Consider the following 23,005-nt stretch of genomic DNA (forward strand, 5'->3'; position numbering starts at 1 on the left):
GCGAAGGCGGGCGGCGGGGGCGACCTCAGGCGGCGGGAGGGGCGCTGAGTGGGGCAGGCGGGTAGCTCGGGCTGGCGCTAAGGACTTGGCCTCGCCAGCAGCCAGGCCGTTTGGGAAGTCCCTCTTTGTCCCTCCTTGCACTAGGTTCCCACTTTCCGGGTCCTACGCCGTGTGACCTTGAACAAGTCTGTCAAAGAGCGTGCTGTAGGCCATCTCCGACACAGTAAGACAAGAAGCAGAGATGAGTCATTAGGGCTGGAAAGGAAGAACTGAAACTGCCGTGACTTATACCAAACACGGTTTTCTACAAAGAAACACCAAGAGACTATAGGGCCAGCGAATAGCTTATACTATGGAGCAAGGGAGGGAAGCCCAAGATCACATTCACAGTGGAGTCCACATGCGACCAGCAGAACATGGGACGCTTGGGAAAGGGTCATTCTCAACAATCGGGCTCCTACGAGGGAACACGAGGTTTTAAGACCTTTGTGGTCAAGGTTACACAACACTGGTGAAGCTGTTAACCGAATGGAATGGCCAGGCCGCCTCTTTGGTGGACAGGAAAAGTCGGTACAGCCATGGCAGTTCTCGCCCATACCCTGAATGTCTCTTCACGCCCCTCTGCTCATTTTCTAATAGGGTTTGTTTATGGCCGTTGAGTTTTGAGAGTCCTTTATATATTTCAGGTACACGTCCTTGGTCCCATGTGGTTGGCAAAGGTTTTTTCCCCTCTTCTGCAGCTTGTCTCTTCATCCTCTTTAACAGTTGTTCACAGGGCAAAAGCTTCTCCTTTTGAAAAGGCCGGGTTTCAGTTTCTCCTTTTATGGATTGTGCTTGGTGTCAAGTCGAAGACCTCTGCCTAGCCCTAAATCCCAACAAATTTCTGCAGACGTGATCCTTTTACACTTAAAGTCTGTGGCCCGTTTCAAGTTAACTGTTGGATGAGGTGTGAGATATAGGTTGGGGTTCAGGGCTGTGCCTGTGGATGTCCAGTCACTGAGCGTTTAAGGGCCCCTGTGGTAGGCTGGCTTCTAGGATGGCTCCAACAGTGCCCCTCCCAGGAGTCTACTCCATGTCACCCCCTCTCCTTGAGGGTGGGATGCCCAGTGACTTGTTTCTAACCCAAGAAGTGACAGGCTGTTGGCTTCCAAAATCAGTTATAGAAGGCTGTGACATTCATCTTGGTGGCTCTGCTGAAGCCAACTGCTACATGGAGAAGCCCAGCTGGCGAGGAAGAGGGTGACCTCTGGCCAACAGCCTGCGAGGAACCGAGTCCTGCCAGCAGCCCCCCCCCCCCCCCCAGTGAGCCTGGACATGCTCCTTCCCCAGGTGAGCTTTCAGGTAAGGCCCTGGCCCCTGCTGACCTCGTGACTGCAGTCCTGTGAGAACCTGGATGGAAGGACCCAACTCAGTCACAGAAACTGAGATATTAAATCTCTCTTGCGAGCCACTAGGTTTGGGGAAATTTGTTATGCAGCAAGATAACTTCTACAGCCTTGTTCCGCCTACCTGTGTCACTTCTGCCCCTGGGGGGGAGAAGAGACTCCTGGGAAACTCAAATCCTGCATTTTCCCTAGAGCGCAGCAAGTGCACTGATGGTCATGACACCTAAAAACCCCTCCCTAAATTGCATTCAAGGCTGTTGGGGGACACACCACGTGACTTCATGTGGCTTGGTGCTCACAAGGGGAAGAAGTATGCGCTGGAGGAGGTTCCAGGACCCAACAAAGTCTAGGCCTCCCTGAAGCCACGAGGACTGCTCTGTAGTGGACCTCCCCTCTTCCTAAGTGCCTGAGTGATTAATCTTACCTGAAGATCACCCTTTATGGGCCTACTGACAATGTGCAGGCTTTGTGGAGGCACTGAAGGTGGCCCTCTGCAACCGTAACAGAGCTGGGCTGCATGGCAGGTCTGTATCCTCAACCCACACAGAGCGCCTGATGTCCTGGCAAGCACTCCAGGGCTCTGCACCGTTGGTGCCATAGTGGGGACACTAACCTCGAAGCCCCTAGTGTCCGTATCCGGAACCTTTGCTTCTTACACAACTACATTTTCCACCAAAAAATAAAGATAAAAATAAAAGCATGTGGCCCTGGCTGGTTGGCTCAGTGGTAGACCATCGGCCTGGTGTGCAGAAGTTCCGGGTTCGATTCCCGGCCAGGGCACACAGGAGAAGCGCTCATCTGCTTCTCCACCCCTCCCCCTCTCCTTCCTCTCTGTCTCTCTCTTCCCCTCCTGCAGCCGAGGCTCCACTGAAGCAAAGATGGCCCGGGCGCTGGGGATGGCTCCTTGGCCTCTGCCCCAGGCGCTAGTGGCTCTGGTCGCAACAGAGCGACGCCCCCTGGTGGGCAGAGCGTCGCTCCTGGTGGCTGTGCCGGGTGGATCCCGGTCGGGCGCATGCGGGAGTCTGTCTGACTGTCTCCCTGTTTCCAGCTTCAGAAAAATACAAAAAAATAATAATAATAATAATAAAAGCATGTAATGGTTCACATCATTCTAAGTTAAAGCTATGGATTGGACCCGACCAGTGGTGGTGCAGCAGGTAAAGCATCACACAACTACACGCATCTTTGAAATGGGAGTTTTACAAAGTGGCTTAGCCTGCACGTGAAAAAGCCAACAAAACAGCAATGACAAAAAATATACATATAATCCCGCCTGACCAGGCGGTGGCACAGTGGATAGAGCTTCGAACTGGGATGCGGAAGACCCAGGTTCGAGACCTCAAGGTCGCCAGCTTGAGCGCAGGCTCATCTGGTTTGAGCAAAAGCTCACCAGCTTGGACCCAAGGTCTCTGGCTTGAGCAAGGGGTTACTCGATCTGCTGAAGGCCCGCGGTCAAGGCACATATGAGAAAGCAATCAATGAACAACTAAGGTGTTGCAATGAAAAGCTGATGATTGATGCTTCTTGTCTCTCTCCGTTCCTGTCTGTACCTATCTGTCTCTCTCTCTGACTCTGTGTGTGTGTGGGGGGGGGGGGGGGGAATATATATATATATATATATATATATGTATGTATGTATGTATAAAAAATCCCAAAACACACACCCTTCAAGATTTTTTAAGATTTTATTTGTTCAGCCTGACCAGGCGGCGCAGTGGGCAGTGGATAGAGCATCGGACTGGGACGCAGAGGACCCAGGTTCAAAACCCCAAGATCACCAGCTTGAGCGAGGGCTCATCAGCTTGAGCAAGGGGTCACTCAGTCTGCTGTAGCCCCCCACTCAAGGCACATCTGAGAAAACAATCAATGAACTAAGGTGCTGCAACAAAGAATTGATGCTTCTCATCTCTCTCCCTTCCTGTCTGTCCTTCTCTGTCTCTGTCACACACACACACACACAAAAAGATTTCTTCATTTTAGAGAGAAAGAGAAGAGGGGGAGCAGCCGGAAGCATCAACTCCCAGCATCAACTTGACCAGGCAAGCCCAGGGTTTCAAACTAGCGACCTCAGCATTCTAGATTGACGCTTTATCCACTGCACCACCACAGGTCAGGCCCCCTCAAGATTCTTAAACGTAAAATTAATGTGCAGCCTAATGATCCCAAGTCCCACTCCTCCTCATTCCCATCATATGCACAAAACCAACCCTGGTTCAGAGAAGACAACTCACATGGTCATTCTCAAGGCACTCGCAGTTGGTTGAGCACGGTCATGTGCCTTTGCCCAGCAGGCCTTTCAGATTTGTCTACTTGGGGCCAGAGGGGAACCCTTTAAATTCTACACCCATTGGAAGAGCCACCCACGTGGGCCCAGAAAGCCGGAAGTGCTGACTCACTCACCCAGGCGGCTCAGCATCTCCGTCCTACCCAACAGGCAGAGGGATGAGTGACCTGCTGGCGGAGTTGCTGAAAAGAGCACCTGCAGGACAGGATCCTTGGTGGCCCAGCAAGGAACAAGAATGGCCTCAAAATACACCAGGCAGAGTCAGTGGGGGGATGTAGGATGACAACCCTGATAAGCTGACCACGTCCAGCTCTACACGGCAAGATAGGAAAATGAACCACCAGGGGGACCGAGATAGCAATCAGCCTGGAGTCGCGAAGAATTAATCATACTGGACAAACTCAATTCAGTTCTGACACTTCCTGGTCCCGTGGACAAGAGTCAAGAATAAAGGCAACTCAATCCCAGCTTCCCGGTTATTTGCAGTGCATACAGAAAATACTAGATCGTGTTCACATTACAAGACAAGCTCAAAAGCCTCAAGACTGATTTCCTTGGGGCTTAAGAGAAGCCCAAGAATTTAAATGTGAAGCAAAAGCTCATAGCCAGGGCAGATTCTTCTAGAACCAGTTAGATACCATATCCCCGCTCAAGACCATCCGGGCTGCCCAGCCCACTCAGAAGAAAGCCCAAGTCCCAATGCAGCCCCCGACCCTGACCTCCCCTCACTCACCTGCTCCCGCCAGCCCAGCCTCCTTGCCCTCGTGTAAGGTGCCGCGTCCACCCCCTGCCACAGGTCAGCTAGTTCCTCCCCAGGCCTCCAAGCCTCACCCTCCTCCAGCATCGGCCCCAAACCCAGAACTGTCTCCGCAGCCAGCCTGTCTGGAAGAGTCATAAATCAGGTAAAGGCTCTTTATTTCTTCAATCTCATTCCATACAAAAGCAATAAAAACTTAACAGTCTTAACAAGTTTACAATCAAATGTTAGAACAGAAAATCTGTATACATTGTCATTTACAGCAATTTTACATGGTAAATTAACTGTGTAAAAAAATGTTCTTTCTACATTCCCTTGCTGCTTTAACTCTTGGAGTATTACTGGTAGAAGGCCTACCTCGCGCTATGTACAAGTATCCAATTAAGACTGCGTAACTTACATAAAACCTATTACTTCAATATCTGACTACTCAGTGCTCTGTGTGCAGGAAAAAACCACCTTGACATATTGATGAAAGGCCAAAAATTAAGACTCCATAAAGATATTAAAGGATCTGACTGTGAAAATCATCAGATACCAGTACGGAAAGCTGATGCCAGACTGGTCCCTGAACACAGCCAAACCCACACCAGCCAAGGAACAAGTGCAGCTCCACGTCTGAACACGGGTGGAGACCAGCTAGTGTGCTTGCAGGTGGACTTGGGCGGCAGGGACTAAGCAATGGAGTCTGTTGTGAGATTGCTTCAAGTTTGATTTTCACTGGATTAAGTTGCTTTTACAATTTAAAACATGCAAAATACACTCACTATACACAAAACTGTTTAAGAAATAAGGCAAGGATTACAATTCACCATGAGATAATACACTACTAACAGGAGCCACCGTGACAAACACAGGACGCATGCTTGGCTGGCCTCCACCTGCCAGGTAGAGGAGACTTGCCGTCTGCGGCTTCCACGTGGCACCAGTTAGCTCATGGCTGGGAAGTCTTTCAAGGGTTCAGTTAGACAAGCTTCCAGGTCAAACTCATCCTCCACTTGGCAGTCCACGTGTCTGACTTTGGTGGGTGTGCCAGAGTACATATCCTAGAAAACAGAAGCGTGGGTCTCAGCGAGCCCCCCCAAAAGACTCGGAACTAGTGGAGCTAGCCCCACTGAGAGTAAGTGCCTCAGTGCCCCTGCCTACAGCCACAGCACGCCAGGCCTGCAACCCGTCATCACTGACAAAGACCTACAACGCTGCAGCACAGGAAGGGAATTCAAAACAGCAGCTAATTAAGAGTCACAGATGACATCAAAATGTTTTAGCTGGATGTGTCCAACTCCTCCCCACTAGTCACCTCCCCCCATTTTAGAAAACAACTGACCCTTTCAGGCCTCCAGTCACAGCCACTCAACTTGACCAGGAGAAAGAGGAGCTGCCCTGTGGACTAGAAACCTGCCGTACCCGGCCTCGTGAAGCCCTCGTACCAGACAGCCGAGCACCTGCTCCCCGGTGGAGGAGCGGCCTCAGCTTCAGCCACGGGGGCGGCGGACAGCCTCTTCCCCAGCCCCTCACCTTGAAAGTGGAGGCCACTTCCAACACCCCACACCTTGTGGGCGTCACGTGCGAGAATGAACACACTACATACAGGGCGCTTTATGAAACAGTTCAAGTGGGCATGCTTTTCGTACCCACAGAGAAGGCTAAGGGGCTGGAACGGCACTGAGCAGCCGCTCCCAGGACAGAGGTCAGTGTTCACTTCCATATACTTCTGGATACTTTAATGAGCAGGTTTTGCTTTTTTCATTTAAAAAGTTCAATTGAAAGGTCACACATTGAAATAAATTAAAATTTTTAGTTTACAACTTAGGAAGTTTACATCAGTTGAAGCCCAATGTTTATACCAACTATAACCAAAATTTAAAATGAATGTTTAAAAAAAAAGTCAGTGTCGTGGGGGAAGGGCAGAGATATTTCAAGGTAAAGGAAATAGGAAATCTGCCTGACCACACAGTGGCACAGTGGATAGAGCATCGGACTGGGATGCAGAGGACCCAGGTTCGAGACCCCGAGGTCGCCAGCTTGAGCATGGGCTCATCTGGTTTGAGCAAAGCTCACCAGCTTGGACCCAAGGTTGCTGGCTTGAGCAAGGGGTTACTCAGTCTGCTGAAGGCCCATGGTCAAGGCACATATGAGAAAGCAATCAATGAACTACTAAGGCAGGGGTCGGGACCCTGTTGCTCTTTTGATGGCTGCATCTGGCTCACAGACAAATCTTTAATAAAAAAAATAATAACATTAAAAATATAAAACATTCTCATGTATTACAATCCATTCATTTCCTACCGCTCATGTTCATGGTTGCGGGCGGCTGGAGCCAATCACAGCTTTTCTTCAGGACAACACCAAATTTTTATTGGATAATGCGTAACGTACAGGGGTCGTTGTATGGCTCTCACAGAATTACATTTTAAAATATGTGGCGTTTATGGCTCTCTCAGCCAAAATGGTTCCCAACCCCTGAACTAAGGTGTCACAACGAAAAACTAATGATTGATGCTTCTCATCTCTCTCCGTTCCTGTCTGTCCCTATCTATCCCTCTCTCTGACTCTCTCTTTCTCTAAAAAAAAAGGAAAAAAAAAAAGATAAAGGAAATTTAACCATGGCAACTTAAACCTATAACTCTTGATTAAATTGAGTCAAGAAAGAAACGATAATATTGGGACAACTGAGAACCCTGACCTCGAGCTGTTTGCAGACAGTCCTGTGAACAGCACTGTGGAGGCGTCCAGTGGACAGTCCTGTGAACAGTGGACAGTCCTGTGAACAGCACTGTGGAGGCGTCCAGTGGACAGTCCTGTGAACAGTGGACAGTCCTGTGAACAACACTGTGGAGGCGTCCAGTGGACAGTCCTGTGAACAGCACTATGGAGGTGTCCAGTGGACAGTCCTGTGGACAGCACTATGGAGGCGTCCAGTGGTTAGCGGTGCAGTCCCAGCACCCCCAGCTCACCTATGTGGTTAGGGTGCTCGTCAACAAAAATGGGATGAGTCAGATTGAGCCAAAAACCTAAATCAAGGCCACTACCTAGGAGCGCCATCAAATCATTTTGATGGGTACCACAAAGGGAGGGGTAAGAGCCCCTCTCTCACAAGCGTCAGAATCGTACTTCGCTGAAACTACAGCTTATAAAGGGGAACATATCGTCAACATGTGACCCGGACACCCACGCTGAGACACAACCAAGGGAAGGTACTCACGAGGTTGTTATCCTGAGAGCTCGCCTGGGACTCGGAGCTGCTTTCTGCAGACTCCGTCTCCATTTCCCCGAGGTCTACGGGATGTCTGTGGAATCAAACAGGCACGAGTCACCACCTAACAAAGCCACGAGATCTATGACACAGGAAAGTTCTGCTATCTGTTCGCTAAAGACAAACCTCATGACACCATGCTGCCCCATGAGAACCACTTTCAGGGACTCCCACGGGCCGCATCACCACTGCCCGGCTGGCAGCAGTCCACAGCTCAGAGCCCAGTCTGCCCAATCTGAACCACAGCGGAGAGATGTACACCCACAAGCAACTTTAAGTAGAAGCACCAATTAGAAGATCAATCTGGGGCATAGCAGAATGAACACCATGGCAGACCAGACGACACCTTGTCACTAATTCTCCAAACTTTCTACTCATAGAGAGAATGGGACAATACTGTCACAATAGAAAAATCTCAGTATGACACCTGTGAGGCTAAACTGTAAAGCCATGTTAGACTTCGTTTCAAACATGACAGTTTAATCAATTTCCCAGCACAAAGTCAAGAAACCTCACAGCAGGAGGCAAGTGTAAGACCATCCTCTCCACGTCCCTGGTCAACGGGCACCCTGACCCATGGCAAACACTCAGGTCGGAGCTCTTTCCGACTTGGCACAAATTTAAACCCAGGAGGGAAAAGGTAAAAACTTTTCTTAGTTATAAAAAAACCCTAGGTCGGGTGCATGCGGGAGTCTGTCTGCCTCTCCGTTTCAGAAAATAAATAAATAAATAAATATAAGGTCTACCGGAAAGTTCTGTCCGTTTTTGGAATAAAACAAAATACAAATTCTCTGACTTAATTCATGTAGCACCCATCTTGAATATTTCCACACCAATCCTATCTTCCGAATATGGTACGAAATGGTTTGCTGAGCTAAATTAAGCCTTTCTGCAATCTCCGATGTTGTTAGAAAAGGATCTTGCTCCAACATGGTCTTAACAACATCATCATCGATCAAAGATGGTCGCCCAGAACGTGGCTTATCAGAAAGGTCGAAATCACCTGTTTCAAATTTTTCGAACCATCTTCTGCATGTCCTATCAGAAACTGTACCTTCACCAAACACTTTCAATAAATTTCTACATGCTTCTGTAGCATTTCCTCCTTGTTGAAATTCATAAAAATACAGTGGCGTGAATGAACTTTATCAGTAGCCATGGGTATACTATTACTTCACACATAAGACTAACGTGAATCAACTTTGTTTTAGTTAATTTGCTACGTCAGTATGTATACATTAAGTGGTAAAAATAGGCACACATACATCAAATAAACATGTGCTTACGTGTCGAAACTTGTTGTGATAGAAACGGACAGAACTTTCCAGTAGACCTTATAATAAACAAAAAATAAAGCCCCACAAATTTCTAGGTTTTCTAAGCTCTATTTTTTTCTAGCTAATAAAAGTAAATCCAACCAAAGAAGCAGGCTCCTCCCCCAGCCCCCCAGGGCCTGCCCCCTGCTGTAGACACTTGTGCACACAGCACAACGCTATGGCAACTGGCTGCCACGCAAGCAACAGGCACTGTGTAGAAATAGGACAAGAAGGTAACAAGACATACATTTCTTGAATATCACATCCTTCTTCAGCTGGTGGGTCCCAAAAATGCAGGGCCACCTTCCAGAGTTTGATCTGCTGGTCCCATGAGCGCCGGCTGTACTTCTTGAATTTGTTGGGGGTCTTGGGGTGAATGCCGGGCTGTCGAAGGTGCCTACCAGAGAGATTAAAATTATAGGTTGAGTAACGTTCTACAAAACGAGCAAAGTAACCACTAAACAAAGCAGCCTCTTTGACTCTACTGTTCCTCTGCAATCTATGCTCCAAAATGTGCCTCTGAATCCCAGCCCTGCAGTGTAGGTGGTGTGCCGTCTAGAGCAGTCCACTTGGGGACAGGTGACCTAGCTGGCTAGAAACACACACAAATTAAGTTTTATCAGACCGAACTGAGTGCAACAGGGTACAAGCTGGTGCTTGACTCCCAGACTCCACAGGTACGAAGCACTGAACGCTACCTAAGTTTGTCCGGATGTTTTTTGTCTAACGTGCAGGATTTGTATATGCTCTGCATGGCGCAAACATTGTTTGAAAGCCTACAAGTTCCAAAGATATCTAAGACAACCTCAATAGTATTTTCATCAATGGCATAGGCTGGTAAGTGGCAATTGCCCTGAGCATAAGTGATTTTGACTAAAATCACTAGATCTGTAATCTTCATACAACAGCAGGGTGGTTAACTCTCTTGCGGACCAAGAGCTAAAAAACACTGGTCTAAAGCGTGTCTGTGTGGGAGCAGGGAGCCAGAGCTGCCTATGCACACGGGCCGCTCACTGTGCTCCCAGGAAGACCTTTAACATGACCCTCACACTCTTCCCTTCGTGGACTGTACATCCACTGCTGTGAGTCCTGAGAAACAAGATGTTTACCAAACATTACAAATGGCAAACAAGTTACAGTTAAAATCTTCCCATTCTTGGTTTATCTATCACCAGCCCCTTCCTTATTTACATAAGCAGGTAGTGCAGATTAACCATCTGGGGGTCTCCGCGCCCCACGACGGCCTACCTCGGGACCTCTCTAATGTAGCGGTCGTAGGCCATGGTGTTCTTCCCATAGTTGATCTGCTTCTGTCTCCTCATCAGGACACTTTCGTCCGTCTCCAGGTCAGCTGGCACTGCAGACGGAGACGCCTTCGAGTCTCCACTGGAGACGAAAAGAACGAAATTAACATCAAAACAAGCCTTGCAACCAAGATCACAGTATAAGAGAATGTAGAAACACAATAACAAAGGAATCTATCCTTTGGACTTCAAATCATATGAACTCCAGTAGAGTCCAGAACCTCCTTGTATGAGAATCAAGTACATAATAGATACGATATTCCAAATTAGTGAAGAATGGTCTATTAGTAAATGCTATTGACACAACCGGCATCTCCTGGTCACAATCTTTTCCACGAACAAATTACAGGTCTATCCAACTAGAAAAGAAACAACAGCATTTACCTTCCCAATGATGATTTTCTCTCTCTTCCAAAGTCATTTATGAGGAGTTTCCTTTTATATCTGGGAGCAAAATAAATGTTGCTGTTTAAAATAAAGTATAAAAAAAATAACACCTAATGCTCTTAAGAGCAACACAGGAATCAAGCCTTCCCGAGGGAAGCGGTCTGGGTAAGTGGAGAGGGGTCAGAGCACATCATGTCTTTCATCATTTCAAACCTCCTTCCTTCACTCCCTTTCTTTTATAAGATAATGTTATTTGCCAAGATCACATGAAGTGCGTAAAGCTGCCAGGTTCTGAGAGAAGACTACGGCCTCCAGGCACTCAGGCCCCCGCAACAGGGAGCTTCTGGAGCCCAAAGAAACCCTAACAGTTTCAGATTAAGTAGCAAGAGCCAAGCAATGCAGAAATTTACATACCCAAAACCCTGTAATCTTAAAGCGAACACTAAGTTGAAGTAAGAAGTTTTTATTTCTAACAGCACAAGGACACTACTGAGACCGTGTGCCTGCTGGACACTGCTTACCTTCTCTGATCTTGGAAAGAGGCTGCTGGACACTGCTTACCTTCTCTGATCTTGGAAAGAGGCTGCTGGACACTGCTTACCTTCTCTGATCTTGGAAAGAGGCTGCTGGACACTGCTTACCTTCTCTGATCGTGGAAAGAGGCTGAAACCCCCCCCTCCCCGTTCCTCGCGGGCTGCACGGGCAGCTGCCGTTACAGCAACTACAAACCTAGCTTTGCAGACGTCACCATGGGAGCGCAGTGCCCCATGGGACACTAAAACCATGAGCCACCTCAGCTATAAGCTCATGCAAGTGACTAAGAGAAGTCACCTACCGCTGTGTCTCCCCCACAATGTGGCCTTCTCGCCCCTCCCAGTCTGCTGCAGTCTGGACACCAGGAGCAGAGAACCACGATCTCCTGTGTACTCCAACAGATGACACAGCCTCCTGTAAGAACTGAAAGCCTACCCCTCACACCATCTCCTTCGGGCTCCATTCTCCCCAGGACCCCAGCTGAGAAAGACAAGCTGCAGAACAACAGAAACCTATTTTCAAGTTCTCAGACAGCTGGTGTGTGGTGTGCCAAGTCCCAGAGGTGCAGCAGTGAGCTGAGCTCTCCCAGTCCCCTCCCTCATGATCAGCAGGCAGACTGCTCTCACCAGCAGGCCCAATCGCCTGGGCATTACCAAAAGCAGCATTCCACCACAAAGGGTGTGAGCAACAGAGTAGCCCAAACACAGCAGGCCTGTTTTGCAAAGTAGGACAATTTTCAGACAGGCTTGTGAGACAACAGAGGAACAAAGAGGGCTCCCCCTGCATAAGAGCTGCAGGTGGTCCCCAGTGAGGGGTGACGAGGGCCAGAGTACACAGGTGTATTGTAAGGTGTGTAAGTCTTGGAGCTGAGCACAGAAACTGCAGAGACCGGGTCAAACAACCTATTACAGCTGACAAACCAAGACAAGTCATTCAAAACACTGGGGCCCATGTCTGTCAACACCCAGTTCACTTTCGCTACCACCCCAAACACATTCTCGTGTCCTCTTGAATGGCCAACCCCTTGTGCTGGTGCCTTTCCTGAGGACGCAGCTACCAGTGCCAGCAGCCCTGCAGTGTGGGGCAAGCAGTCCCGACCTGCCTCCCTGCTGACCCGAGGCCGGAGGTACTCATCAGAATGAAGAACCAGTGCACTGCTGGTTCAACACACTTCAGCTAACCATGAATGACACATTTCAACTCAGCTCATTCAGCCAAGTTGGATGGCATGTATCAAAGGGGAGAAAGACCCCCAACTAATTGGTGAGAATGTCACTGAGGGAGATGAGCAGTGGTCAAGGAGGCATCACCTGAATCACCATGAGTCCAGGAAGAGGACATGACCTGGACTTCAGAAGAACCTGGATATACACAACAACTTGGGGCACAACTGCAAGGGGTTCAGACTATTAGGGATACCTCCCAGGGCTCTGGCCATTCCCGTGCTGTTACCTGAGCCAGGTGTGAGTCAAGAGTGCCTTCCCTGTCCAAAGAGAAAACCTCCATGCACCTACAGGGCTGTGAGCACCCAGTGGGGTCGGCTGGGGCACATCATGGTAATCTTCTACAATCCAGCCGAGGTCCAGAGGAAGACAGTGGTCCTCAAACCTCCGTGAGCAGAATCATCCATCCAGAGGCCACGCCCAGACTCTCCCTTCCCCTAGGCGGCGGGGGGGGGGGGGGACGACGACGACGACGACTGAGAAGCTACATTTCTACCAAGTTGCCAGGATCTGCTGCTGTTGCTGGCGTGGGGGCCAGACTTTTGAGAACCACCACTCTAACACATACCTCACTTTAATTTATAACTTAAAATACCACACACACACACACACACACACACGCCACCAATGGAAACATTTCACAGTGGTCTGAACGTGTACCTGGCAATCTCCCTGCTCACTCTGGTCCTCATCTCGTCCTCTTCCACGGCACTGGCCCAGTCTGAACATCTGGAGCGGGGTTTCGGGCCTTCAGGAGTGGTGAAGCTGCAGTTAAGTGGGAATGCACCGTGAACTCTGGCACACTTCGTTTCCTTTCAGATCAGACTCCAGCAACGGCCAGAGGATGGGGAGCACCAAGGGAAGGGGCTCCAGGGAACCTCCAGCTTACTGCACTCGGGCAACCTGTTCAACGTCTCTCTGGGCTTCGCTCATTAAGCCTTTCCCGTGTGCACATGGTGTGCCAGCATTGGCCAGATCCTGAGGACAGAGTCCTCCGGTTGCGGAAGGCAGGCCCAGCCAGCAAGGCGTCCACGGGCACTGAGAAGGGTGCCTGAACTAACCCAACTACTTCTTTCACTTGCAAAATGAGAAGCTAATTTCTTTCAGGACCTTAGAAGATTTCAGATAATGTATTTAACACTAAGCAGAGTGACCAGCACCGCCAAATTTCCCAGTAGTGGTTACTATTTACTTTTAGATGCAATTAATAATTCACAACGCATCACATCATAATTAAAATAGGGGGCAGAGGATAAGAACGGACATCTGCGTCCTTACTGCATTAGGACTTGGGACTACTGGGAAAGATACCCCCCTAAGCTAGTTGGGTTCAGCGGAATCGAGGAGCTCAGTTCTATCTAGAACTCAAGGAGCTCTTCAGTCAAGATTAGGCCATTTCAAAGCCTAAGGCTCGACGCCAAGAATTCTGGCAGAATTGCTGGTCTTCATAGATTAGAAGTACATCTACATCTTTATAGTTCCTCAGTTTTCTATTGGCCCCACTGGTGTAGCAAAACTAGGCTAACACCAAGGCAGTGACAAGCAACCTTGGATGTTCTAGATGCCAACCAATGACAGGCTTTGAAAATGCAAACAAATCATTAACACTTTCATGTAATTATCATTTCTTCCTGTAGTTACTCCACAGAGAAATTCAACTTGCATTTCTACAAGGAAGTTTCCAGAGTCTAAAAATGGTTGGCAGGATGTGAAATCAAATTAATAAACCAAAAGTTAAACTAGCCTGACCTGTGGTGGCGCAGTGGATGGAGCACGGACCTGGACCGCTGAGGTCGCCAGGTCAAAACCCTGGGTTTGACGGGTCAAGGCACAAACAAGAAGCAAGTACTACAGGTTGATGCTTCCTGCCCCACTACTCTAAAATCAATACATCTTTTTTTAAAAGAGAAAAAATAGTTAAAAAAAAAAAAAAAAAAAGCTAGACTGAGTTAGTAACTGTCACAGATACAGAGAAGTGCAAGTTTGTCCACGATTGGACACCAACACCCCCACTAGCCTTTCATGCGCTTCAATTCAGGTCTGGGTCTCCCGGCCAGACTCGTGAACCTTTCCTCGGTGCTCACCAACGCCCCCGTGCACCTCCTATTTGGTAGTACAACAAAGATTTCCTTTCTTCCCTGGAACGCTAGGCAGGTTTCATTCATCCACCTGTCCTATCCTGGGACAAAGGACTTTTGGGGCAAGAGCCTGATTGGACAGTAAAGCCTGCGCTCTACACTGAGCTAACTGCCCTCCGGAGGAACCACTTCTGTACCCGTGAGGACGTGGAGTCGGTCCACTCCCCAGGAGCCCACATGCAGTCCCACCGGGGATGGCAGGAGAAGAGCGGTATGCAGAGCAGACGGCTGGTGACAGGGCCTAGGACAGGAGCATGCCTCCCACGTTGGGAAAGAAGCCCGTGAGGCTGACCGGCCAGACAGGGAGACACAACCCTTTTGCCTCCATCTAAGTGGGAGCCCACAGAAGGTCTGAGCTTCAGAGCTTCGTCTCAGCAGTCACTTCTGGTCACCCTGTCTTTCCCAGTCCCAAGCTCCACAGAGCCCCTCCTGCTCACACCTCTTCCCAGCCCTGAAAACCGCCCGCGTGCGCCCATGCCTCACCTGGGTGCCTAAGGCGTGGCCCCCCAACCCCCATCCCGCGAGCTTCCCAACACCTTCCCGCCCACCTGGAGGCTGAGACTGACGCTGCCACCCCCACCCCGGCCAGATGCGCCCCCATCCTCCCTCTCTATCTCGGGACAGGACTGAGGCCTTCAGCCTCGACGCCCCGGGTCACCCTGGGCGTCTCTCTGCACCCCGCAGCCTCTCCGCGGCCTTGCGCGCCCGGCCTCAGGTCCGCCCCGAGCCCTTTCCTACCAGCGTCCCGGCACCCGACCGCCCGGGAGCCGCCCCAAGTTCACCCCGTCCCCGCACACAGGCCTCCCCGCCCTGGGGCCGGCTCCGAGCAGCTGGCCGCCTTCACCCCGCCCGGCGGGGCTCTGTCCCTCCTGAGCACCGCCGCATCGGGGCGCGGGCACGACAGACGCGGACCCCGGAGGTGCCGGGCTCCCGCCAGCGAGCCGCCGGGCTGGAACCCACGCCGACGCCGCAGAGGGCCCGGAGGAGAAGGAACCTGGGGACGGTGGGCGAGACCGGGACTCAGGCCGTCAGGACGCGCGCCCCGGCGGCCGCCGCGGGGGCTCCAACATCCCTAAGCTGGGGGGTAACCTCTGCGCCGCGCCGGAGCACGCTGCGGGGCCGGCTGCGGGGACGTCCCCCGCGAATCCTCCCGGGCCGAGCGCGCGCGGGGCCCACCTGTCGGGTCTGCGGTCGCCTGTCGGGTTCGCGGGGCCTTCGGCGTCCTCCGCCGTCCGGCGCTGGCCGTCGGCTCTGCGCTTGCGCCCGAGGTTCCATCTCGCGGGGGGCGGCGGGCTGCGGGCGAGAGGCCGCGTCAGGGCGAGCAAGGCGGGCGGGACCCCCTCCGCCGGCCCGCCCGCCTGCGGCCCGGCCTCACCTGGCGTCGCGGTCGCGGCGGCTCCGGAACCGGGGCGGGCTTCGCGGGCTGCAGGCCATGGCGGGACAGCGGCTGCCAGCGCGTCCTCCCCCCGCAGCGCGGACAGACTGCGCGCCCCGCCCCCAACCGCCTTTATGTGCACGGCCTGCCCCGCCCCGCGCCCGGCCGGGCGAGACCATCGGGCCCGCGCGGGGGAGCCGGCCCGGACGCGCGCTGCGCAGGCCGGCCTAGGACCGCGGGAGACGCTGCCGGCCGCCGGCGGGCCGACGCCGTGGTGCTGACCGAGCCTGCACCCCAGAAGAGCTCACCCCCCGGAGTGGAAGCGCCTGGGGCCCTCGGCTGCTAATTGGACGCGCCTTCGCGGGCGGCGTAGGGGCGCTGGCGGGAGATTTCGGCCGCGCGCGACGCGGAGACTCCACAAGAGCTAGCGGCTCGGCGCTCCCATTGGCCCCGAGCTGGGCGGGGGCCGTCTCCGATTGGTCAGCCCGCCGGCGGCGGCGTTCCCCGTACTGGCGGGAACGGGAACCCGGAAGGGGCGGTGCGGCGAGCGTGTTTGCGTCCCTCGCAAGTCTGCGGAAACCCGTGGGGCCGAGAGCCGTCCTGCGCTGACCCCTGCCCACAGCAACCCGACAGAGCCCTGGCCGGGACGAGAAGCCCCAGGTGGAAAGAAAACCGCTCAGGACGCAGGAAACTCGAGTCCACCGCGTGTTACCTAATGGCTTTTATGTGCCACTTCCCTAAACTCGCTTTGGGTCCAGCAGCAAGTTAGGAGGCTCGCCCCACCTGAGAGCGTGCGCAGCCCAGGCCAGGCCCAGCGCACGAGAAAGAACAGGGTTGGAGGCCTGGACCAGAAGGTCCACCAGTGTCCCATATGGGCCAGACTCCAGGTCCTGTATGCCACCCTCAGACCCCCGCGGGCTCTGGCCATCACCGCTTCAATCAGAACACTGGAAATGGTCTTCTCAGACCTCCGCCCCCCAGCTAGGAAATCAGAGGGAAGGTTCTTGTGCCTCCTTTTTCTTCCTCATTCTGAAAACACCCAAGTTGAAATGGGTACAATGCCGCTGTTTTTAGATTGCTTCTCCCCAACTGTTACCAAAACTTGAATATCAGGAAAAAACAAAAGATTCCACTTAAGGTATATTTAACTTCAGGCTAATAATTTATTTAAATACTGTGTCATTTGGTTACAATAGACTTTTAAAAAACTAACTTTCTTTTGTCATAAAAACCCCATACTGGCTCTCCTTAGGCAGCATCTGAAACTCAAGCCAGAGGCTAGGAGTGGCTTTGGCTACCCCCCCCCCCCAATACCTTCATCTGCTCAGTACCCCAAAGGCCCACAAATTTTCTGCTCCCAAATCCTTGGGGTTCAGCGTGGCCTTGGGTGAGCTGGACCAGCTGGGTCCATCACCTCTGCTTAAACCGGCCAGTTTTAAGGGGCCTTAGGGTCACAAGTATGAGGGCTCCAGCAGCCATGCCTGTCAGAGCTGGGCCTTGGCCCTGCCCTCCCCACTCCCCACCTGCACACCCATCAATGCCTTGACCTCTGGGCATGACCCCTTCTGAACCAAGGGGGCCCTGTGGAGTTGTGGCCAGTCCTGTGCTATGTCCTGACAAGCCTGTGTGGATGTAGTATGTCACTGCAGCACTTGGTCTGCAGCTTAGTGCCTCCCAGGGGCCAGGAATCTGAACATTGGCTTTTCCCTGGACTCTTGGGGGCAGCAAAAGGCACATAGGCAATGACCCTCCAGGGGGAGAGTGGCCACAGGAGCACACAGCTAAGGGACAGGTGACTGCAAGCAGCCAGTCCCTTGCCCAGCCTCTGATGGGAAGGCCAGGGTCTGTGTGAGCAGGGAGCAAGTAGGGGCCATCTCATCCAGAAGCTGCCCCGAGGAAGCCCCAGGTAGTGCTCTTGCCCTGGAGTGGTACCCTAGGTCTCCCATCCACTTTCAGGTTCTGCCCCAGGTCCTCAGAGCAGGCACCAGAGCCAGGAGCTAGCTTGGGAACAGGGGAAGAAATGACCACAGCTGGCCTTGGACAAATCTGCCAAGGAGCAGATGTGCTCCATAGAATTAAGGCAAGTGGCCCAGGTTAGGGCTATCTGGAGCAGACCCCAGGGCCTCCCAAAAACAGCTGAGGGGGCCCAGAACACTCTGGAGATGAACCCAAGCCATGCTCTGTGACCTATACCCACTCATATCCAGATGAGTGGGAAATGAAGGAGACAGGGCCCTCAACACCTATCCCACTGCCACTGCTCGAACTTAAGCAGAGAACTTCCTTTCTGAACAAAAGCCCTTGCCCTTCTGCAGCTGGGTAAGGAGCTCTGGGCTGGAGGCCTGGCTGCTCCCCGAGGCAGCAATGGGGGCACTGGAAGCGCTGGCAGGACCCCATAGCCGCTGCCTCACCCTGGCCCGGACTACTCAGCGCACGGCGCATACATCCAGGATGCAAAAGCGTGCACGGCAGGTGGGGCAGGGCACACGGCTGGCCAGCCAGGTGTCAGGGCGCTGTGGATCCTGGCGGCTAGCAAACCACTTGCCCATGCAGGTGAGACACCACATGGGACGGCAGTAACACTGCTGGCACTCGCCCTCGGCAGCTTCCTGGCAAGTCTTCACCAGCTTCACACTGGCGCGTGTCTGCATGCAGCCAATGCACGCCTCCAGTTCCTGTGGGCAGCCCAAGGGGGTCACAGGAGCCCACTCAGACAACCTTGAGGGGCCCCTGCCCCCACCCTGGGGTTCTGGCCCAAGGAGGCCCAGCAGTGGAAACCCACCCACAATCCCACCCACCTACCCAGCCCCCCACCTGGCTGCTAGGAACGGAGTAGGCTGGGTTGACCTCCACCAAGGAGGCAAACGTCTCCAGGAACAGGTCGCCCAGGCTTTGGCGGATGACCACGTTGGCCGCACTGCGGATGGGTGCCCGAATCTTCTCACACAGCTCGCCATACTCCGTGGAGTTCAGCCTGCACAGGTGGGGGTTGCTGGGCTAAGGCCACTGGTCCAAGGCCCCTCTGCAGGGCAGGACCCTGCTCCTCAGAGGCCTGATGAAGACCCGGGGACAGGCACCGGGGAGGCCAAGACTGCACCCTGAGGGTGCTCACAACCAAATAAAACATGGAGGCTTTGGCACAGCCCAGCTGCCTGATACAAACCAGCCGCCAAAATGGTCCTAAGGCCAAAGCCCACAGATCCAGCACCACCTGCTCACCCCAAGACGCAGGGAAAGTAGGACTGCTGGGACAGAAAACCTTACCCTTGGCAGGTTCAGGACTGAGGCATGACCTAGGAAGGGCCCAGCAGGCCAGCCATGGCTTGAATAGTATTATAGGAGAACATCAACTCCAGCATAAGCTTCAGAGGTCAGGCAGCCACCAAACATATGACCCGCCTGGCCCCCATACACCCACTGTGCTCCCGAGAAGTGGCAGAAGGAAGCTCAGAGGACAGCATGAACAAAGGGGAAGCGAGGCACCTGTGGCAAGTGGGAGGTACCTATGAGGGCACCAGGGGAACAGGAGCCCAGGGACCAGAGTAGGTGGTGGGGTCACTAAGTGAGGGTCGTACTGAAGGGGTCACTTCCACCCAGAGGGACACAAAGACCAGAACCCGGTGCAATCTGGGCACAAGGCCACTGTGAAGCCCCACGGCCCCCTGCCGCAGGCACACCTACCGGATGTCAAAGGCCTGCACAGCAGGGCTGCCACTGGCAACACGGATGGTGAGGAGCTGCACGGGCAGGTTGGAATCTGGAGAGAGCTCGTGCTGCTGCGACTCGGTCACAGTCAGGTGCACGTCCTGCTGCTGAGCCACATGCACACGGTACGTGGTCACCTTCATCACCCACGTGTCTGTCACGATCACACGGGCACCTGGTGCCCCTGTGGCAAACTTGTCAATCCGCCGGAACTCGGTGTTGACAGAAGAAGCAACAGCCCGCCAATCTGACTGTGGGAGGGCATAGAGGGCGAGGGTGCGGGCCAGCGGGTGGTGGGCCCACCGGTCCCAGGACCAGTAGTAGATCAGGGTGCAGGCAATGGTAGGCAGGGTCACTGCCAGCAGGAGGAAGAGCCGCCAGGTCTCTGGGGCCTGGCCTGGGGAGTAGAGCCGCTTTTCTGAGGCTGCAAAGCACATGCCCACGTAGTAGCCTGCAAGGGACAGGGTGGTCTCAGTAGAGTTCAGGTGGCCAGGCCCTCATCCTGCCTTGGTGGTGCCCACTGAAGGCCACAGTACTGCTCCTGCACCTCCTAGGAGACCACTTCCTCTCATTCCCAGCCCTGAGCTGGGCCCTCTGCCCTGGTCAGTACCCCAGCCCAGGTGGGTCTCACCCACCTCCACATGCCCCCAGCAGTGACAACATAGGCAAGGGAAAAGCACTTTTAACTTGCCACTTTAGTTTTACACAGACGAGCGAGTACTGAAAAAAACAAGCAAAACCTAGAAAGGCAGAAAATAAGTACAAGGGAAAAAAGAAAGATTACATATTGTACATACATACATACAAGGATCTGGTGTCACCCAACACAGAGCTGCCCTCCTCTTGTCCTCTTGACCCCACCCCCTCTGAGGAGGCAGATCAGTCAGTCCTGTCCCATCCTAGCTGGGAGATCACGTGCTGGACAGCAAAGAAGGATGGTGGCATGTCACCACACGGAAACCAATGCCTGGCACGTGACAGGTCAGACCAGGGCCAATTTGCACGAAGAAATGAATGAGGTAGATAGTGAAGGGCTGCGCAGGCAGGTTTGAGATTGCAAAATTAATAGTAAACATTTGCTGTTAGTCAAGTCACTACACTTTAGCATAATCTGTTGTGTTGCAGTAGATATTGTATCTATAAAGTTTCAGAGCTATTCGGCCCTGGCCGGTTGGCTCAGCGGTAGAGCGTCGGCCTAGCGTGCGGAGGACCCAGGTTCGATTCCCGGCCAGGGCACACAGGAGAAGCACCCATTTGCTTCTCCATCCCTCCGCCGCGCTTTCCTCTCTGTCTCTCTCTTCCCCTCCCGCAGCCAAGGCTCCATTGGAGCAAAGATGGCCCGGGCACTGGGGATGGCTCTGTGGCCTCTGCCCCAGGCGCTAGAGTGGCTCTGGTCGCAACATGGCGATGCCCAGGATGGGCAGAGCATCGCCCCCTGGTGGGCAGAGCATCGCCCCTGGTGGGCGTGCCGGGTGGATCCTGGTCGGGCGCATGCGGGAGTCTGTCTGACTGTCTCTCCCTGTTTCCAGCTTCAGAAAAATGAAAAGTTTCAGAGCTATTCCAAACAAATAAAAAAACAAGGGCCTGTGTCTGGCCAAAAGATAGGCTTCACCAACATTTTGACAATTGCCAGACAGGAGGTGGGTTGGGAGGCCATCAGGGGGGGGGAAGGTGAAGAGATTAAGAAGTACTAACTTGATGGTTACTGAATAGTCAGGGGCATTATAAAGTACACAGCACAGAGAATATAGTCAATTACATTGTATTAACTAGGTAGGGTGTCAGATGGGTACTAGACTTAACAGGTAATCATATCGCATACCACATAAATGTTTATCCACTAGATTGTACATCTGAAACTACTATAACATTGTACATCAGCTGCAATTGAAAAATGAAAACGTATTAAGATAGGCTCCATCAACTCCTCCAGGTGTGGCCTCCTTGAATCACTCTACCACCTAAGTTCTGGTTTCCCACAGACAGCCCTCATGTACTCCCTGGCTCTGCCCAGCTTCCTCCTGGCTGCCCTCCATACCCACCATGGCTGCTGCATCCAGCTGCCAAGTGAAACCCTCTCCCTGTGTTCACGGAGTGGGGGGGGGGGGGGCGCAGCCACCAGCCACCTACTGTCCCAGACCTGCTTCTACCCTCTGTCCTCCAGATCCCCTGCCTGGCACCCCACTCTTCAGCCAATCGTCCCGGACCAGTCAGCTGACAGGCTCGCCTCCCAGAGGCCAGCTAGCACCTGGGTCACTGCCCAGCACAGCCCCTGAGCAACGTGGCCAAATATAGGCTTTCCAGTCTCTGCACCTGTGACACCCCCCACACCAGAGGCGGATTAATGTCGGTTGAGGCCCCCACCGCATAAGGAAATATTGGGCCCCTTAAAAAAAAAGAAAGGAAAACTAAAAATACAGGTCAACCATATTTTTCAATAAATAAAATACATTATGTACCATTCATGTTAAAATTGCACCTATGAAACCAAACTTGGTGTCATCAGAAAAAAGTGTCAAGTTGGCGTTTTGCGGGGCCCTTCAGAAGTCCGGGCCCAGGGCGCGCCCCGGTGCGCCCGCCGTTAAATCCGCCTCTGCCCCGCACCCCGCGTGGTCATCCATCACTGCCAGCCCTTCTCACACCCACTTCCAAGGCCTGGGAGCCTCTGTTGGAATCAGTCAACTTGATGCCCCTCTCCTGGGAACTGCCACCCCCTCTGACCGCTCACAACCTGCCTCAGCTGGGCGAAGCACCCCCTGCCCGGGGCTCTGAGCCTGAGTCTCTGCCACCCACAAATGACCAGCTGCAGCCGGCTGAGAACACACGAGCGGCTGGTTCTCGGGGATATATGGGGGGTCCGGGACCCCTCCCTCGACTCTTCCCCAGAGGGAGGTGACCCCGCAGCCCAGCTAATTCTGGGACCCCAGAGCTGCACCGCCAGCCCCGACCCGGCCGGCCGGCCGCCTCCGCCTACCCAGGGGGACACCAGCCCGGAGGGTAGAGGCCTCACCCAGCGGCAGCAGCGAGTGGCACAGCAGCGTGGCGGCCGTGCGGCGCAGATGGTAGGGCACGAAGGCGGCGTCCTCGCTGCCCAGCCAGCCCGACAACAGATTCTGCACCGTGAGCCCGGCCGAGTGGAACTCGGTGGGCGTGAACACGAAGCACACGGCGAAAACCAGATAGGCCAGAGTGAAAGTGACCTCGGGGCTGTCCATCGCGCCGCCGCCACCACCAAGCCCTCCGGCGAGGCCACCGCCCACGGAGCTGGGAACCGGCCCTCGTCCAGATCCGGTAGGCGTCAGCCGGGCGCGGGGTGCTCTGGGAGACGGAGTTCCGCCACC

At 53.3% G+C, this 23,005-nt stretch overlaps 2 protein-coding genes across 2 annotated transcripts; both read right to left on the bottom strand.

The window, feature by feature from the left end:
- Positions 1-4,567: 4,567 nt before the first annotated feature.
- Positions 4,568-16,118, bottom strand: SLBP (stem-loop histone mRNA binding protein). The gene is made up of 8 exons (XM_066385841.1): positions 15,960-16,118; positions 15,761-15,877; positions 13,107-13,211; positions 10,687-10,746; positions 10,247-10,384; positions 9,246-9,395; positions 7,632-7,716; positions 4,568-5,472 (listed from the first exon to the last, which is right to left on the bottom strand). Exons 1-8 carry the CDS (start codon positions 16,016-16,018, stop codon positions 5,356-5,358), a joined length of 831 nt encoding a protein of 276 aa, XP_066241938.1. The 5' UTR covers positions 16,019-16,118; the 3' UTR covers positions 4,568-5,355.
- Positions 16,119-17,113: 995 nt separating this feature from the next.
- On the bottom strand, positions 17,114-22,949 carry TMEM129 (transmembrane protein 129, E3 ubiquitin ligase). The gene is made up of 4 exons (XM_066384557.1): positions 22,675-22,949; positions 19,641-20,115; positions 18,774-18,933; positions 17,114-18,634 (listed from the first exon to the last, which is right to left on the bottom strand). The coding sequence occupies exons 1-4, from the start codon at positions 22,877-22,879 to the stop codon at positions 18,386-18,388; spliced, it is 1,089 nt and encodes a 362-aa protein (XP_066240654.1). The 5' UTR covers positions 22,880-22,949; the 3' UTR covers positions 17,114-18,385.
- Positions 22,950-23,005: the final 56 nt, after the last annotated feature.

This window comes from Saccopteryx leptura, chromosome 5, assembly GCF_036850995.1.
Source record: "Saccopteryx leptura isolate mSacLep1 chromosome 5, mSacLep1_pri_phased_curated, whole genome shotgun sequence".
NCBI lineage: Eukaryota > Metazoa > Chordata > Mammalia > Chiroptera > Emballonuridae > Saccopteryx > Saccopteryx leptura.

What these genes read in the sequence shown, in the direction of transcription:
- SLBP (XM_066385841.1), bottom strand. Translation starts at nt 16,018, where the DNA reads ATGGCCTGCAGCCCGCGAAGCCCGCCCCGGTTCCGGAGCCGCCGCGAC. An exon ending in GGCGACCGCAGACCCGACAG is followed by an intron (nt 13,212 to 15,760) that starts GTGGGCCCCGCG and finishes ACTTAACTGCAG; the next exon opens with CTTCACCACTCCTGAAGGCC. An exon ending in TACATTAGAGAGGTCCCGAG is followed by an intron (nt 9,396 to 10,246) that starts GTAGGCCGTCGT and finishes TCTCTCTGGTAG; the next exon opens with GCACCTTCGACAGCCCGGCA.
- TMEM129 (XM_066384557.1), bottom strand. Translation starts at nt 22,879, where the DNA reads ATGGACAGCCCCGAGGTCACTTTCACTCTGGCCTATCTGGTTTTCGCC. An exon ending in CCACTCGCTGCTGCCGCTGG is followed by an intron (nt 20,116 to 22,674) that starts GTGAGGCCTCTA and finishes TGTCCCTTGCAG; the next exon opens with GCTACTACGTGGGCATGTGC. An exon ending in GTGCAGGCCTTTGACATCCG is followed by an intron (nt 18,934 to 19,640) that starts GTAGGTGTGCCT and finishes CCACCTGTGCAG; the next exon opens with GCTGAACTCCACGGAGTATG.